We start from the raw sequence: 19,311 nt of genomic DNA, 5'->3' as shown, positions 1-19,311 counted from the left end.
AATAATAAAATGAATATCTTTTTGATTCCTTGCCATCTGTTTATGCTCTGACCACTACTACTTTAACAAATTGTTCAGTACTGCACTGAATTGAAGCTTTGATCCATATTTTTTTTCATCGATCAGGACTGAGAATAGATGTGTAATATTAATATACTGTATTATGGTCAAAAGATTAAATATGCTTTTATCCACTATTCAGCTGTTGCACGGATGGCTAAAAATCTGTATAATCACAAATGTATTTCCTTATGGTTATATTGGAGTTTTTTTCTATGTAAATCCACACTTGCTTGCCCCAACCAGCGTGTAAATATTTACAGGGCCAGTTTCTAGGCTATTTTGTAGTACAGTCCCGTGTTATAGACAGAGATGTTTCCCATTTAACTAAAATGGAAAACATAGGTGGTCCTTGTAGTTTGTTGTTACAAATCGCCTGGTGGATTAACTGAGCAACCACTGTGTGCTTTTGGTAGAATTATTTTGTTTATGAATCACACATACAGTTTGCCCTAGGAAAACTGATTGTCATATGCACTTATACAGTGTTTTGCCCTGTTCCTATAATCATTAGCTTCAGATGTGCTAGTCCTGTGCCTTCTGTTCAAGGTTCTCAGTAACTCCCATCTCATTGCAATCTCCACTGTCCTGGCCAGATTACCCACTTCCTTCTCTTTGCTCTCACCTCATTTAGGTTATTCTGCCTCATTCTGGCCCATACTTTCTATTCAGTGTATACCAAGAGACCTCCCAAAAAGAGCTGAAATGGTGTTTTCTCTTCCCTCAAATATTTTCAAGAGTTCAATTTTTTTCCTATTTTTAATTGTGAGAAAAAGTAAAAATCTCAAAAATGTTCACAAAAGGAAAAACTAATTTTTTTTTGGTTAGGGTGAATTTACATGTTTTGTTTTTAAAATTTTGAAATGTTTTGTTTTGATTTCAAACTTTTTCTTGTCTAACCTTTTTTGTCTACTTAGCTTAAATTTCTAAACAAAATTGTTTCAAATCAGAAATTTTTAAACTTTTTTTTAATGTATTTTTGAGTCTGGAGATTTGTCAGAATTGTCCCTGATTTGTCAACAGTTTTGGATTTGATGAATTGGCTTTTTTTTTTTCTCTTCAAAAAACCTTCAGTCGAAAATTTCCAACCAGCTGTACTTCCAAGGTAGCTCTTGGCCCATTGTATTTTAAAAAATACGAAAAAAAGAATTGTAGGACAAAGCTGCAAAGAGTTTCTTTTCCAACTTGTAAATAAGAAAATATACTGTAGAAAAGATAGCACTATTATGTTTATTTGGGGCTATGCCTCATGTTATATATTTTAATTGGTAAATGTTTCCTTATTCTCCAATGTCACTAGAACTCATGCACTCCACTCTATTTGCTTATCATAATCACAGTTCATGTGTCTTTAAGAGGATTTGTATTCTTTTAGCTTGAGATAAACATATTCAAGAGCCTGTGCTTAGCTGACATGCTCTCCTAAGCTAAAAACAAGACCAAAAAAATTCTTGCAAACATTTTGAGATTACAGGGTTATAATAAATTTCCAGCAGACAAGAATATTTATTCTCTTCTAAATTGTCTTTATTTTTTTTAAAGATACTATTATTAGTTATGTAGACAATAGCCGCTTATCTTTTGAGAACAGGAGAATAAAGGGATTTACCACTCTGCTGAAAATCTGAACACTACACTCATATTCATATCTATTTAATAATTTATTGAGAGCATGGCCAACACTATGAAATTTTCATGTATGGGTATCAAGCAACCAACCTCACATAAACTTGAAAGGCTTAAAACACAGAGGTCAGTAACTTTGCACTATTGTTCCTGGGTTTACAGTAATTAAAAGTTAATCACAATAATGATTGATTTTTTTCAAAGAAAAATCAATTTTTTTCATTTAATGGAATCATGGCAAAATTCAAATTTCAGATTCAAACTTAGTATGATATTGGTATTTGCTGGGTACACACACCACCATCACCACCACAAGGTGGAATATAAATAAAGTTTACACACTGAGACTAATTTGCAGTATAAGCATTTTTTGAATCTGACTGTCTGTAAAGCTGCAAGTGTTATCACTTCCAACAGATGTGTCTTGATTAGGGTAGACAGTTGTTATATGCCTGGATACAGCACCAAAATAAATTTCTTGGATTTCAGTACTGCTGTTCCTGCTGTTATCATTAAGGTTCTGTTGGAGTGCCTGTTAGAAATTGTTATTCAAGTATTTATGTGGCTGCCCAAAAATTCATTTTAGATTGAAAACTGGCCAGGTTTCAATATAGGAACATGTTTTTTAAAAAAACAATTTGATTTAAAGTGGTTTAGCTGCCTTTAAATTTTAGGAGAAATAAAATAGAATTTTTCGGAGGGTTTTAGAACACATTATTTTCATTCTGCTAGTGTCCAATCTGAGCTTGTCACTTTGTGTAGTAAAATGAATGTATTAAAATGGTTGTAATACTGAGAATTTTAAAAACAGATAAAGTACCTAAACATTATGGGCCTGATCCACAGCTCCTTGAAGTCACTGATAGTCTTTCCAATGACTTTATGGGGCTTTGGATAAGAGACTATATTATGTGGACAACTTGCTCTGGCTACGTCTTCACTACCCGCCTGAATCGGCGGGTAGAAATCAATCTCTCGGGGATCGAATTATCGCTTCTCGTCGGGACGTAACAATCGATCCCTGAATCGACGCTTGTACTCCACCAGCGCAGGTAGGAGTAAGCGCTGTTGACGGGGGAGCCGTGGAGGTCGATTTGCTGCCGTCCTCACAGCGGGGTAAGTCGGCTCGGATACATCGAATTCAGCTACGCTATTTGCGTAGCTGAATTTGCGTATCTTAAATCGACACCCTCGCCCCCCCCCCCCCCCAGTGAGGACGTAGCCTATGATTGGAAAAGTCTCTTTCTCAATAATCAGTTGATTTGAGATTGTACGTTAGGTCACTTGGAGCTATAGTACAGGCTAATGTCTCGTAGGTGATGTCAATAATTCTCATTAATGGTGTCTGCTAAACTTCTGCTTGGGTATTTTGTCTTCCCTTGGTGGGGTTTAATAAGTGGTATAACATTTTTTGTAATGTACTATCAAAGTGGCTGATTTTAGTATTTTTTGCACTCTATAAATACAAATAATCATTCCACTAATTATTATAGCAAGCAGTATTTCAGTGGTCACTGTTTTGGTTTCAGTATGCAATACAGTTGAATATTTCAATTTTGACTCTTGACAACATCTGCTAGTGGCCATTTGATTTCAGGGCAGCTATTGTTGGATATTTTTGTTGACTAAATTTTGTTTCATGCCCATAGTAATTTGTTTATTCCTCATGCTATTTATAATTTTCAGGGTTCAAAAAGCTGTGAAGGAGCTACAAAATCAAGATCCAGACATTTCGCAACATTCTGTGGAACTTTTCAGGAAATGACGTTATTGTATATAATTTATTAAGCACCGATAATGTTCCTGGCACTGTACAGGACACAAAATAAAGATTGCCCGTGCTCCTAAACCCATTTACTCTGAATAAGATTTACACAGAGCATATATGACGCACTGGAAGGCCTAGAGCAGTGGTTCTCAACCTATTTATCGGCCCACAAAGTGTTACCTGGGCCGCAGTTTGAGAACCATAGTGTCCCCCACGTAACCCTCCCCACAAACCCCTATGCCCAGCGCCCTCCACCCAGAGACCCCTCCACAGAGTGGGGCCAGGAGTGGAGAGCTGGGTGTGGGGAAGGAGACAGGGACCCCAGAACACACTGTGTGAGGCCTAGGACCAGGGGCAGTCAGGACCCCAATCCTAAACCCCACCGCAACCCCAGACGCTGTTGTGCGGGGCCGGGCAGCAGCCAGGACCCCGGACCCTGCTGTGCGGGGCCACGCGGCAGCCCAGACCCTGAGCCTGCCATGCAGGGCAGTGTGGCAGCCAGCAGCCTAGAGCCTGCAGACTTTAGCACACTGCTGGGCTGGGCTGTAGCTGTGTGCTAATTGGGCCGCATGCGGGCTGTGGGTTGAGAACCTCTTCCTAGAGGAAGGAAATTACTGGGTTTTTGTTTTCTTTTTTAACAAATTAATTCTATTTTTCACTAGCTTCTTGTTGGCATCATGGAAATAGAGAGTCTTTGGAAGGTTTTGAATACTAAGGGGATACTGCCTTGGCAAACTGGATCAGGTAGGGAGGTTCCATATATAAGGAGGATTGGGAAAAGGCCTAGATACATTTGTGGAAGAAATGAACAGGGAGGGGGCGTCAAGACTGGTAACAGTGGAGTGGAGGTGATACATGAAGGCCTAATCCAAAGCCCATCAGAGTCAATGGAAAGACTCGCATTTACTTCAGTTGGCTTTGGATCAGGAGAGATTTAGAATTAAGAATTTACAGTCTGAAGTATTCATTAAATTTGTTTTCTAGACAAAGCTTACCAGTCATGTTACTACTGTGCCTGCCTTCAGTCTGGACATTTTTTCCATACGTAACAACGTTGCAATATTTTTTCCTCTGCTTTTTCTTCATCAAACTGGGGAGAATACATACCCAGTATGACTAAGACTCCTCCTATGTTTATTGCTTTTATTTTTGTTGGATGGGTTAGAGGGTTGTGATTCAGACTATCCTTAGGAAGGATCTAGAATTTATATTTGGAATTGATGCATCATGATGGGTTCCTATGTTTTTGGTTTCTCCTGAAAGCAAAATCATTTCTATATGCAGTCAGGTTTAGTTTGCTGTTAGCATATGTGCCACTATTTGTTTTTAAATAACTTTTCCTACAAATGTGGTACTGACTGCAACTACATTTATAGGGCACCTGGGATTCTTCTAACTGCACACACATCACTTTAATTATAAATATTTTAATATCATTTTTATTTGCAGTATTCACGCATGCCTTTAAAACAGAGGTTCTCAAACCAGGGGGCAGGCCCCCCTGAGAGGGCATGGAATATTTTTGGGATGTGTGTGTGTGAGAAGCTTTAGGGAAAAAAACGTACTGCGCACATTTTACCCACAGCAATGAATAACTAGCAAAGCTAATTCCTCCAGACATATCAGGTCCTCAGATGGCGCTGTGCATTTGACTCTAGATGGCACTGTGCATTTTGATGGATTTCTGTTAAGCTTGCATAAGATTATACAAAGTCATTGCTATCTGTACATTAATCCGTTTGCTATGATGCGGTGTGCACATTTAATTGTAAGCATAGACCACACTTGCTGTTTTGCTTTTGCCCTTATTGCAATGAATCGTTGGCTCTGCTTGAATCAATGTCTTACTGTTTTTAATATTTTAGAGAGAGTTGCATGTTGATTATTTTTTTTTATTGGTATATGTTCTTGTGTAGTGAGGTGTGGTGTGAACTACTACAGACACAAAGAAGGGGACGTGGTCAAAGAAGGTCTTTAATCAGGAAGAGAGTCTAAAATGCGGCTGCCCTAGTTCTAACACAAAGGTGTGCCATTTTTCAGTAAGAGATTCTAGTTCTGAAGAGATCGCCTCGGTTATGCCAAATATAGTTTTTACTTGCTCCATGGTATATGAATGTACAGTTCTAGTACTAAGGCAATGTGACTTGATAAACAGTGTATAAGACTTCAAGGACTATTGCCTTGATTAATTCATACTTGAATCCAGTAAAATTTCAGCTCATGTTGTTTTATATGTCAAAGCCTTGTCTCTGCATATAGTCCTTTTTAGTGCCTCAGAGGTTTGTGAAACAATTCTGCCAGACTGTGATCTCTTTTATATCCAAACCAGTGGTGAAATTCAGTAAAATCTTCATATATTTCAATTTGGCTATTGAAGTTATCTCATTCTGCACACATACACCTCCCCACCAGTGTGAATGTTTCTTTGTGCTACACTACAAGGTTGTCAAGTGTCATTCATTTTGCATTACATGCACTTGGCAGCTCTGGCACAGTTTTTTTGCAGTACAGCTGGATTCAAACACATCCAGCCAGGCAGCAGGCAAAAGCTCCTCCTCCTAGAGACCACTGTGGTGCCCAGCTAGCATGAAGCCCTGGGGCAAAGGCAGCAGCAGTAGCAACAGGCAAGGACGGGAAGCAGAATGGAGAAGAGGTGAAGGGGAGAGAATAAGGCAAGGTCTGAAATGCCACGGGATTGGTGTGGGATGGGGGAAGAATGGAGGAGGCTGCCACATCCCTGTCATGTGGGCAGGGATGAGGAACAGATGGAGTCCTGAGTCTGCATTGCGCTAAGCTGGTATGGCGGGGGAAGAATCTGTTGACCAAGGGCTGTTTGTAAATGAGTTCTCTCCAGGAACAAGGGGGAAATCAGTGAACTGTGACTCTCTCAGTCACGGTTCATCTGATCTCTTCCTCGACCACAGCAGGTTGGAATGTTACAAGCTAGTCCATAATAAGTATCCTAGATGAGCTTGATCCTGTGGGATGCTGAATAAGGGTGCTCAAATAATTTGTTGCAGTTCTAGAGGTCAGTGATTCCTGGTAACTGCTGCTGAAAATCTACTGATTTCAGTGACAGCGAAGAGTACTACGTGACTCCCAAAATCATTGGACCCAAAGGGTATCTCAGGCTGCAAAAACAAAATAAAACAAAACAAAACCACCACCACCACAACAGTGAGTTTCAGGACTTGGGTCAACTGACTTGGGCTCATGTTATGGGGCTAAAAATAGCAGTGTAGACAGAGCTCGGGATCTGAAACCCAGTGAGGAGGATGGGTCTCAGGGCCCAGGCTCTGCTATTTTTAACCCCAAAACACAAGCCTGAGTGAGTTGATCCAGGTTCTAAGACTTGCTGCTATGTGTTTTTGTAGTGTAGACACCCAAAGTCATCTCTGTCTTTTGCCTTCAATGTCTAGATTCACTGACTCAGCAATATATTGAATATTACCCAATATACAGTTCTTTTTTAAACAATCAACTCTTTAAAGAAGAATTAAAGGCATGCCTTATCTTTTTCCTTAATTAAATATTGGAAATGCAGATGAAGCATAGCTCCAGTACTACAGTGAGGAGTGCCTTAGAAATGCCTATGAGTAAATACAATTTGAAAATCTGATCTATCTTTTGTGTGATACTATTACATCCAGATGCAGTCTGCTTTCAGGCAGCTTCTTGGCCATCTGATTGTCCCTTGAGATACAACAGTTGCAAGCATTGCTTGAGCTTTCTAGTTGTTAATCCCAAAGGAGACACCAAATTTAGGTCTGATTCCATAAAGCCCAATCATGAGAAGTCATCTTCTAAGCATTTTGAGAGAAGCTGTCAAAAACCCTCTGCTTCCCATTAAGTGTACTCAGCAGCTCTCTAAGGATGTCCAGCATCTTGCAGGATCAGACCTATATGTATACATTTTATTATTTAGTAGATGTTTATTACATGTTTTGAAGATGTAGAGCTCTGCTTAAATGCTGACCATTAGTGTTTGTTTCCTGAACATTCAGATTGCAGGACTCTTTATCAGAAATTTGAACTAATATATTGTATTTACTATAATCCTTTGGAAAAATAGTATGTGATCATGTAATTCTGGCATTTTCTACCTCTTCAAATACTTGACCATACAACCTTAATGTTCATCTAACATTGTTTTTTGTGTGTAACTTCCTAGGTTTTAAAAAAAAGCAAACTGAAAAAACAAATTCAATTGTGTGGCATCATAGTGACACCCATGTGAGTCATCGGCAAGATTGGAACTTTTATATCCACTACACGGAACTCTGGCATTTGAACTAATAGAGTAACTGTTTGCTGTAGTAGGTTGTCTTCCTCTACATGGACTGACACTAGTGGGGATGAGGTACATGCTTTGCCAGTGGGTTTCATGGCTATTTGCTGACAGTAGAGGAATTGGGGAAACTCGGGGATCTTGGGCTAAATGGTTAAAATTTGGCAAAGTTATAGGCAACTGAATACAGGATGTTTGGGAAGTGTAGGGCAACCTTAATAAGCAGCAATTTTACCACTCCTATCTATAATCCTGGCAAACACTATTGCCCTTCCTATGGTCTCTTCAAGATAACTGGGTCAGAGTCATAGGTGCCAACTCTGTGGGTGCTCCAGCCCTGAAGCACCCATGGAAAAAAATTAGTGGGTGCTTAGCACCCACCGGCCACCAGCTCCCCACCTCCCCCCAGCACCTCCCGTTCGTCTGCGGCCCCACTGATCAACTCTTCCCTCTCCCTCCCAGAGCCTCCCGCCCACCATGATCAGCTGTTGCGTGTCGTGCAGGAGGCTCTGGGGGGAGGGGGAGGAGCAGGGACGGGGTATGCTCAGGGGAGGGGGCGGAACTGGGCAGGAAAAGGCAGGGCGGGGCGGGAGTGGGGACAGGAAGAGATGGGGTGGGGATTTAGGAGAAGGAGTGGGGTGGGGGTTGTGGTGGGGCCTGGGTCAGAGTGGGGCAAGAAGAGGCGAGGCGGGAGTGAGGGCTTGAGAGAAGGGGGCAGGTGGATGGAGGAGTTTGGCACCCCTGGAGCCTGGAGGAAGCTGGCACCTCTGGTCAGATTCTCAGGGAAAGATATCCTGATCTCAGTCTGTCACTCCTTTTTTGGTCACTAGGCTATCTGAGGGTAGGTGGGGGCTTCCTGTGTGGAGCTATGGCCTGTTTGCCTATGAGCTTCCTTCTTCCAATGACTTTCTCACATGACTCTCCACATTGCCCTGGTGATCTCTGTGTGTGAAGAGGGAATCAAACCAGCTTCCTGCTCTAGCCCCTGCTGACCTCTGTTTCCCTTCCAGGCAGGCTGCCAGCGGCTTTTGGCAGCCTGTCCGCATTCTCAGTGGCAGCATGTGGTGGCATCCTGCCACTCAGCTGGATTGGTGCCTGCAGCACAGTTCTTGGAAGCAGCCCAGTGGGTCCCCATTCCCCAGCTGCAGATCCATGGCTCCTCACAAAAACAACAAGGAGTCTGGTGGCACCTTAAAGACTAACAGATTTATTTGGGCATAAGCTTTCGTGAGTAAAAACCTCACTTCTTCGGATGCATAGAGTAATGTGGCCAGGGAAGTGAGAGGTACATTTCTTGCTCCCCTGGTTATCCTATGAGGAAGAGTATTTGGGGTGGAAGAGGGGATAAAGTCGAGAGTGAAGTGATTTCGTACACTCTTTGCTAGGTACTCACAATCCCTCTCGTGCCACTGTCTCACAAAACAGCTGCAGCAGTGAGACAGCCACCACTTGCAGGGCTGAGGCCACTCCCTACCTCCACGTAGGCCTTGGTCTAGGCCAGGGGTAGTCAATTATTTTTTGTCAAGGTCCAAATTTCTTGGTCACGATATGATCAAAGTCCAGACTTCAGAGACAATAATAATACTACCTCCCCAAACAATAATGATAATAATAAGTAAATAAAAGATTTTTGGGGTCTGTTTAAAAAATATCTGATGGTTCAAATTTGGCTTGCGGTTTTCCTATTGACTACTCCTGGCCTAGGCTTTAATTCCCACTCCACCCTCCTCCAGGCTGCAAATACATGCTGTTGCCTGTTTAACAAGAAAGCCACTATATGGGCTGAAACAAATGACTGCCAAATGATTATTTTGCTGCTGTTCTGGAGCACAGAAGGAAAAATAACATGTAATAACAAGTCCCTGTCCCTGATATAAAATCATAATCCTGTACTTTGGGCTGTCTTCATGATTGTTAGTACTAATATGTAATACAACATACCTTCTTTCATTTGAAATAAACTATTTGATGTCTTCCCCATTGGCCTGAGATAAGTCCTAAAAGAATGTCACTCTTCTTTTTTTTGTGTGTGTGTGTCATTCACACCTTCTGAGAATGTCACTCTTCTTTTTTTCTCTTATAGAACTAATTCTGAAATTATTCTACAATGTATTGCAAATGTATAACAACAATTTAGTGCTCCATTAAAAAGTGCTTCAAGGCAATCTGCAGTTTCCCACGGGCTTAATGGGGAAACCATACTGTGTTGGATACTATTCAGCAATGAAAATTGATCCATTACATGTACATGTAAATTGGGGATTGGTGATCAAACAGATATGTCCAAAACCAAGTACTGGCATTGTAAAATATCCCTTCTGTCCCAGAGAGAGTGCTCACCGTTTATTCAAGAAAGAATAAGGCTACCCCACAGCGAAACAAAATGGCAGCAGAGAACTGGCCCAGTGCCCTTACTCAATCAATGCTTTTCACCCACTGTTTTTTCTAGTCTTCAAAAATAAAGCTTAAGCATAATTTAGAACATACATTTTCCTTTTTCCAGACTAAAAAGTACAAAGGAAAGAATAAACCCTGCAAAATTCACTAGTTCAACATCAGATGAAGGGAGCATTCATTGTTTTATTTTATTTTCAAAATAATTATTGTACTTTATTGAAGTCTTGTCGCTTTTGTGGTCTGCTTCTCATTTGTTTTTGTTTGTTTGTTTGACATGTATGTTATGAGGGGATGCATTCCAAAATGGAGATTAGGGTTCTGAACTTGCTCTCTTTGCTCAGATGAAACTCCTGTTAAACTTCATGGGAGTTTTTCTTTGTCCTGGAATTATTCATTGTACTATATATTAGATAATTTAAATGTAAATTATTGAGGAGTAAATTAAACATACTGGATGTTAATCCTCTAGTTAAAAACCAAAAAATCCCTTCTCCCTGTTGTTTTTACAGGTCCTATTACTATACAATACTACTAATAACACACCTGTGCCCCTCCCCCCCCAAAAAAACTTGATTGAATGTGTACCACAGATTAACCACTGAATGACTGATGATGGTACAGCCAGAACAACAGACTAGTCCTGCTGCTGAATGTATTAGGAATGTCCTGTCATGGCACTGATTTAAATGGTAACTGGACAGAACCCTGAACCAACACCTCACTGCTTCAGTTACTGAGTCATCCACAGCACATGACATTTCTAGCAGGAGTAAGAGAGGAATAGAGTGGGGTGGAGAGTATGTTTGTCCTATGTGGCCAGATATTTAGAACCAAAAAAAGTTTGGAGGACAAGGGTGTGACGTTGTGCAGTCTATATGGTTTTATAAAAACTTGATAATAAGTGAATATAACGTAACTGGGATATGCTTCATGCAAAAGGTCTCTTGTAAGATATCATTACAAAGCTTATAATCTAGTGAGTGTGATCATCCGATTTGTAGAAATGTACCACTCTTGTATCTAAAACTAGAAATATAAAATATAACTCTGAGGGCCTATTGTAATTATGTAAAGTGTGGGCCATTAATGATGGTTTGGAATCTTGATGACTCCCATTGTCTGCAGATGGCTGTACTTACCTGTGAGTCTTCCTGTATATGTGTGTGCTGGCAAGTGAGTAATGAAGTCTTGCAGTGACATGTGGTCATGTCACCTGAACTGGAATCCATCTTTAACCTGGTGCTTTTCCAGTGAGGGGGGGTGGAAACCCAGAGGGACAAAGGGTTCCCGCCTTATGCAAAAGATATATAAAGGGGTGGAAGAGAACAAAGGAGGGAGAGGAGCCATCATGAAGAATCCCCTAGTTATCACCTGAGCTGGAACAAGAGCTTTACCAGGGGAAAGAATTGTGCCCAGGCCTGGAAGATAGAACATTCAAGCAGATTGTACATAGGGTTTTCTGTTTAAACTGATAACATCTGATAAGACATCGAAGCAAAAAACTGAGGATGAATGTTTACAGAATAAACTGCAAAAATTGTGAATTGTTGGTGTTTTTTCAGTGTTCAATGCCTTCCTAAATAATGTGCATTTTCAGCTGAAAATTGCAAGTGTCAAGAAAATCGGGACAATGGTTTAACTGATATAGCTAAGAATATTTTTTAAAAGTATCCAATGGATTATTTTAATACACTTGGTCTGTAATGACCTATGTGCGCATATGACTTAACTGCTTAATACACTAAAGTGTATTACTATTGTCATGTAGCACACATTTGAAATCCAGAAAGAGCGATACTATAAACCTTAATTCTTTTATTGCTATGTCATTTATTCTGTGGTCTTGACAGCCAGTTGTAAACCACATGTTCTACTGACAGTGATGTTGAAATTTTCTAAAAACCAGTTCATTTAGTTACAGTATAATGGGTTTTTTTGCCTTCTAGGAAAAGGAGCTTATCGGATAGAGATGAGTGACCTTTCCAATGTTAATTTCAAATCCTGGTGCTGTAATTCTCAATTGTGTCCATTTCATGCAACAGATTATTTATGATAAATGATTTATGATTAATTTAGGAGTAAAAAAGTAACAAACACCAATTGTTTTCTTCTAAATACAGTCTCTTTGCTAAAAATAAATCCTAAAAAATATTAAAAATAAATTCCAAAATCAGGAAGCCTGATTAGATATTGAGCAATGATGTTTGTGAAATTTACATTTGCAAACTAATTTACAGTCACTAAATCAATTTATATATTGTGAAAGTATTATTTCAGGACAGTTTCTTACACAGAATTGAAGTTCATTATTTGAGCTCCAAAAGTCTGCTACTCTTATTTATTCAAAGTTGCTCTACTCCATGAGAAGAACCATTATGCGTGCGTGTGTGTGCATGCGTGTGCGTGTGTGTGTGTGTGTGTGTGTGTGTGTGTAGCAAAGTTTTTAGTCAATGAAGTAAGGATGGCAGAATCTTGCCCATAGAATGAGTACAGAACTCAACACACAGTTGAGTGGTACTTACAGAATTTTTATCTTTCATTTCAGTGACTATTTCGACAAGTACATTCTTCGATGGCTTACTGGTAACGGGACTCTATACATCTACCAGCGTTCAGGCTTCACAAAGTATTGGTGGCTCTAGCGCTTTTGGATTTGGTAAGTCTAATGTGATTAACAAACCTAGATGTGTATTTGTTCTATTTCAAAATATTCTGCAACTCAAGATAACAAATAGTTTTGTAGAGAAATTAAGGTCTATTATTTAATTAAATTGAATTGAACACTATTATTTAAATAAATTGATTTTATATTGATGCTGGGACCTGATCCCAAACCTATAGGAGTCAATAACTTCCATGAGCTTTGGATCAGCTCCTTAAACAGTTTAAAAAAAAAAAGGGAAAAACTAATCAGAAAGTCTCCATCCCAAAGACATGCCTCAGATGCACAGAATTGCATGCATTCCAGAGAGAGCCAGTTCCCACAAGAAGACCCTGATTCTCTCACACACATGATACTACAAGAGTGATCACCTTTCCCTTACTGGAAAGTTGACCGGATACTCCTTCCCTCTGGAAATATTGAGTTGCTCTAGAGAGGGAATGATCTCTCCTCTGCTGTCACTGTTTTCACAAACAAACAAATACACACACACACACACACACACAAAAGTGATACATAGCAATGTGATGCATACAAAGCTTGAACCTTAGGAAATGATCGATGGGTTGCCCATGCAACCTTAACTTGGCATTCATGTGCATCCAACCTGTGCACTGAAGGAAGCCAAGATCCTGTTGGAAAAAATCATATGTGATCATGTAATTAAAGACTGTATCATAGAGCCTATGTACAATGGGACAAAATTAAAATAGCATGGGAAGCATGAAGCTAGCATTTCTTAATATTTGAGTGCTTGACTCTGCAACCTAAATAATATTCTTTTAATGTAGCTTTTTATGTAATTTTCTAGGGTTTTGTTACAGGAAAAATGCAGATCAAACTTTTCTTTGCAATTGTAAAAACGTTCCTCCATTGTATATCATCTGCAGAGTTTGAAGTATGAGTCGTCAGCATTGTAGCAAAGACTTTTCCCACTTGAGACATAGGACTAATTACGTTAGCTGGTGGTGGCAAATTAGGCTGCTACCCCAGGCAGGAGAAAACCAGGCTCTGGCACCATGTGCTACATTCATTGGGTAGCCATCCAGGGATTATCCTGGATTTGTTCTTTTTCCCTTGCACCCCACCCGCTAGATGTGGGGGACTCATGCCTCCAGAGTGGGGAATGGGCTGCTGGCACCATGTTTGGGTCCAGGGGAGGGAGTTATGGAGGAAACACAATATTTTTCCCTCCCCGCACCATGAGTTGTAAGAGCTCCTGCCCTATTAGGTGCCCCCCAGAGTTGGGGCCATACATTAGGACCAGGAGATTGCCTGGGGGAGCCCAACTCTTTCCCTGTTTCATTCTCCCCCAGCTGCTCTAGGTTCTCCCAGTGCTGCTGCAGTTTTGGAAGCAGCATGGACCCAGTGTTAGAATTTTTGTGGTCAGTTACTATTTTGGCATGCTACCCGAGGAAGGCAAGTGAAAAAAGGGAAATGGTGATATTTTTAACAGTTTTTATCTCAACAAGGTTTCAGGAGAAATTCGTGAGCCAAAGAAAAGGCACTTTTTTAGCTGGAGGATGTTCTTATGGGTGAATTTTAAAGGCCTGCTGCAAACTATGGAGGTCTGAGAGTTCTTCAAAGAAAAGGTTGCAAGAGTTGTTTGTAATGGAAAGTGTTAGGCAACCTGAATAGAGAAGTCACTAACAGCTGCTCCATTCATATAAAAATAATTTACTTACACACCCACATACCCCAAAATGTGTTCCGAATAAAAACAGTTTTTAGTGATTATTATTGTATCCATGATAATACAAAAGAGACAGGACCGAGTTGTCGTGAATAAAAAGGTTATTCTGTAGTCGGGCCGTTGATACAGCTAGTTGCCAGTCTAGTTATCCATAGCTTTGTAGCTCAAATATTAATTAAATACACTGTCTGCTGCTAATCAACACATCCATTTCTCGTAAGTCCTGGCCTGGAAGGGACTGGTGATTACACTACAAATGTGAGGGATAACTGTAAAAAGTGAACAGTTTTCACATACACTTCACATATGTTTATCTAAGGTGGATGCTTCTATTACTGCTGGAGCAATTCTACTGAATTCTAATGAAATTCTAGCACTTCTAATGAAAGAGAAGCCTCAGCAGAGTAACTGAAGGAAAACAGTCATTTCTATATGGTATAATGTGCAGTATAACTGGAAGCATTTAATTCATAAAGAAACAGATTGGAAAACCAACTCCACTGGGCAATAATGTCAACCACTTTTTCCAATGACTGAACAATAGCCTTCTATTTAAACCAAAACTCCATTCAATATATATTATATGACCGATTGATTATTTTTGTCCAGAGTTTTAGTAAAAGATCGAGGAGGATTTTCAAATGTTCTGAAGGCTTTATCATTGAATTCATTGGTAAAAGTTAGGCCAATGGTAGAAGTAGGCCAACGCAGAGCACTTTTGAAAATCCCACCCTAAGTGCATATGAATAATTTGCAGCCACCTGTTTTTGAAGTTCAACTTTCGGAAGCATCTTCTGCATTAATATAAATTAGATTCTATAAGGAGACTAGGTGAAAATTACAAAGATGTCATATGCAGAGTTGGGAGAAACCCACTACTGGTAAATCCAGTTTGCATGGTTTCATCTCCTGCTGCCAAAATTTTTCACAATACAAGTCCTTTACCTTTGTTTCTTTGTCCGTTTTACAACTTTTATAAACGGCATGTAATACATAAACTCTCGACATTTGTTCAAGACTTGGTGATTTAAAAAAAAAAAAAGAACACTTACTTATTCTCAGATAACAGATGTCTCTGCAGTCATTAACTCCAACCAAGAACATTTTGTACAAAATAGAATGGACATTTTGGGTACTATGATGATTTGTGACCTTTAACTTTATCTGTTCATTGAGATGTAGCTGTTGCATCCAATCTTCTACTTATCTTGATGGTCTTTTACTGACACAGTTTTCTGTAACACTTAACTTTATTATGACCCTTGCTTCTGAAAACAAATAATTGGGGCTAAATTTCCTAAAACAGATGTAAAAGAAGTGCCTGCAGTATAAATATATCTCTGATCCGCTAAATGGGTAATTATGCTGCAGCATATCTGAATGAGAGAAAAATACACATTTTGCATTTGCACTAATCTGTTTGTATGTTTGTGTACATTTTATAGCTAAACTGTAAACACCTTGTTTTTAAGAATCTTTAAATAATGAGAAGGATGTAACACTCTCTGTTACAATGCACATTATTAACATTACTCTTATAACTTCTTTGTAACTTTCATATAGCAAACATACACAGTAGGTTATTATCATTCTTAAACAAAATCATTGAGCCTATGACTTATCTGTTTCACCTCCAAAACATAAAATAATCCAATTTAAAAAAAGGTTTTCACTGATGGTACCTACCAAACAGCACCATTTTCACCCATCCCAACTCCGGTTAGCTTGTGTGGCTTCTTGCTCTGCATAAGAACCATTCAGAGGGAAGCAAAATGCACATATTGCAGGTACTTCCTATGGTGTCTGAAACAGCATGGGAATCACGTACCAAACTCACCAACAGCATGAGCCACTGGAATCTATTTTTGCTGGAAGAAGAAGAAAAGGAGCTTCCCCCATCACTAGTGATACCCAGAAAGGGCTTAGAGGGTAGGATGGAGTGAAAGAGAAAGGAAACAACCTTTCCTTTCAATGGGGAAGGAACATGGCCCCTCCCTGTCAGGGTCCAGAAAAGAAGAGATGGAGGTGAAGAACAATTTCATTGTTTAGAAGAATTGCAGAGCTGAAACCATTGCAAATTGAAGTTAGGGCACAACTAATTTGTATGATGGCTCTTCAGCTCTTGGAGGTTGAGTACCATTGTTGTATAGTATTTTTATACATCCGGATCCATGGTGTGGATGAGTTACCTTCATATTTGATTTAAAAACTGTAAATGATAGGAATTGTACAGGGTTTATGTACATATCTCAAATTTCTGGAATGGCCAATTTACTGTAAGACTATAATCTTTCAGTATGAAATGTTAAGTAGTTTAAATCAAACATCAAAGAATATTAATAATTTCCTAACAACTCAAAAAAGTAAACGGTAAATATTATGTTTAACTAGGTCTAACTAAGAATGATGGTTAAGTAAGATATTTAATATGATCTAAGCAGGATTGGTCATTTACAAAAAAAGCAAACATATTTTCCCCTAAGTTTCTTCATTGGCATTATCGTCCATAAAATGTGTGTGTTATGTTGTGCTCCTCACTGTGCCCAGTATTTATAGAACATACACAACAAAACAAAACATGATCTCTTCTTTATTTGTCAGATATCATTTTCTAAACCTAACTCTTTAAGTGTTAACATATTCTTGGAATAGTAGATGAAAAGACTCAACAACAAGACTTTCTAAAATGTGTGCACTCCTGACCAAAAAGATCTCAAAGCCTAAAGGCCAGAAAAAAATTAAAGCAGAAGATATGCAAAATCAGTCATGCATAGTTTGAAATATCTCATTTTTCTTGTTGATATGAATACTGAAACACGATGCCCTAAGGAAGTCTACTGTTTAATTATGAATATCCCTTTACGCGTTGCAGAAAAAATGTTTCCATCTCTGACCTGTCTTTTGAGCTGTAGCTTAACCATGCAAACTGTAGGGCTCATTGTGTTATCTGAGCAGAGTTGTTTAAATGGCATTTTAGATAAAATCTCATTTAATTTTTAATTGCTGTTTTTCTTTGCTTGCTCTTAAGTTTAAGTATAAATTCAAGAAAGTCATTTGGATGATCATGAAGACCAGATGCTATTGTGCTCTCTCCTAACACTGGCAGTAAAAAAGAACCATGAGAGGAATGGTGATAACAGCTTTTAGTTTTTAGGCTCATTTGGGAACTTACCCTGTGAAGTGGTGAAGGCCTCCCAGATAGCAATCAGTACACTATAGGATCAGATCCTAGAGGAATTAGGTAGTTTTAAAAATGTATTAGCCACAATGTTTAATATATTTCAGGGTCATTGGAAGCAAAGTAACAATAGAGACAATGGCATGCTTTTACTTTTTGAAAGAAACATAAAGAACATTGCTAGGAAGGCTAATAACATTCTGTTTCATTTTTCTTTTTGTTATCAGAGAAGCAGATCCACCTATCTATCAGTCATATGTGGGTGGGATTGTCATAGTACATACAGAACTGAACTTAAAAAAATTGGCTGAAATTGTGTGAGGCCTAAAAACATCAATTTGGACACTTGTGTGGCATTTTGTGGAGAAGAAACTTGACAGAAGTTGGCCCTTACAAGAACTGGAGGGATGAAAATTAGGACACTGGGCTTGGTAGTGTTTATCTGTGTAGTAGGAAAGAATAATTCTCTCTAGTGCATAAATTACTGGGGGAATTTTATGTAGGGGGTCAGACTAGACTATCTTAATGGTCCTGTCTGGCGATAAAATCTATTAAATTTTTCCAATAGATCTATCTTTCATGCTGTCATGATAATTATTTTTTAACTACCTAACTTAGAAAAACATTTGATAGAGACCCAAATGCTGTTAGTTCTTCTCTGCAATAGTTAGCTGAAGTTACTACACTCATGTCACTCCGTTCGAGCTAGCCTAGTTTGAATGAGAGTGACCACACTTCAAGACAACACTGTAGATACACAGAATGACTGGATTAGCAGCTGATGGGTGGTGTAACTCAAGCTGCTGCAACCCCACTGCATTACTGGCTCCAGCATCAGCAGCAGTGGTGCTTCAGCCCATAGCAGCTGACAGGCCAGTTAGCTCAAGCTTAAAGCACCACTTAAAACTAGAGATTTTTGTGTGTGATCAGGTTAGGATCAAAACTCAGGTTGTAGCTCAAGATGGCAATGCAGTGAAGAGAAGCCCTTAGTTAGTTTCCTCTGTTTGGAATCATTATGGGGGGGGGGGGGAAAGATTTATCCTGATAGATTTATTCCAAAGGGGTTAGGTTTCTTTATGTTTATAGGCATAAAAACATATATTCTCTGGCCAAGAGAATGAGTCACTTCTGTTTTCCTGTAGGGACTTTACCATCTTATCAAAATATTAATTTGAATATTCATCTAACAATCGTGTTAGGAAGGAATGAGTGAACTGATTTGGGTAAATTTAATGTAGATCCTAAATATTTGTCCATTGACCCAAACAGAACCTTTGGTCAGACTTAGTTAAACATGAACTGCAAATCTAAAATCAGAACTGAGAGAAGACAGAAATATGTGCTGTATGCCTGACTAACCAGGCTATGAGAATCTTTCAGCACAGAAATAAGCTTTAAACCTTCTTTTTAATATGAATTATTTTCTCCTTGTGAGATCTCCTGGCATATACTAGTTCACTAAAGATATCTCAAACTCCATCTTTCTGGATCATCACTTATTCCATTAGTCCTGTTTGTGTTTCTGGGCTCAGCTCAATTTTCATTTTAGTATTGTATTTATTTTCAAGTCTCCACTCTCCTTCCTTGTCCTTCCCAGGATTCCCTCCTTGTCCCACTCCTCCTCTAGTCCCCAAATACC

General features: G+C 39.2%; 1 protein-coding gene across 2 annotated transcripts in view; it reads left to right on the top strand.

The window, feature by feature from the left end:
• The window catches only part of RELN (reelin), a 452,511-nt gene that overhangs the window by 57,280 nt on the left and 375,920 nt on the right, over positions 1-19,311 (top strand). For both annotated transcript variants that reach the window (XM_008172472.4, XM_065557727.1), the window contains exon 2: positions 12,685-12,795. In XM_008172472.4, coding sequence (XP_008170694.3) covers positions 12,685-12,795 — 111 coding nt within the window. The remainder of the gene's footprint in view (positions 1-12,684; positions 12,796-19,311) is intronic.

This window comes from Chrysemys picta, chromosome 1 (assembly GCF_011386835.1).
Source record: "Chrysemys picta bellii isolate R12L10 chromosome 1, ASM1138683v2, whole genome shotgun sequence".
Classification (NCBI taxonomy): domain Eukaryota; kingdom Metazoa; phylum Chordata; order Testudines; family Emydidae; genus Chrysemys; species Chrysemys picta.
Note: the sequence above shows the minus strand (reverse complement) of the source record. Positions and strands in the feature narration are given on the sequence as shown.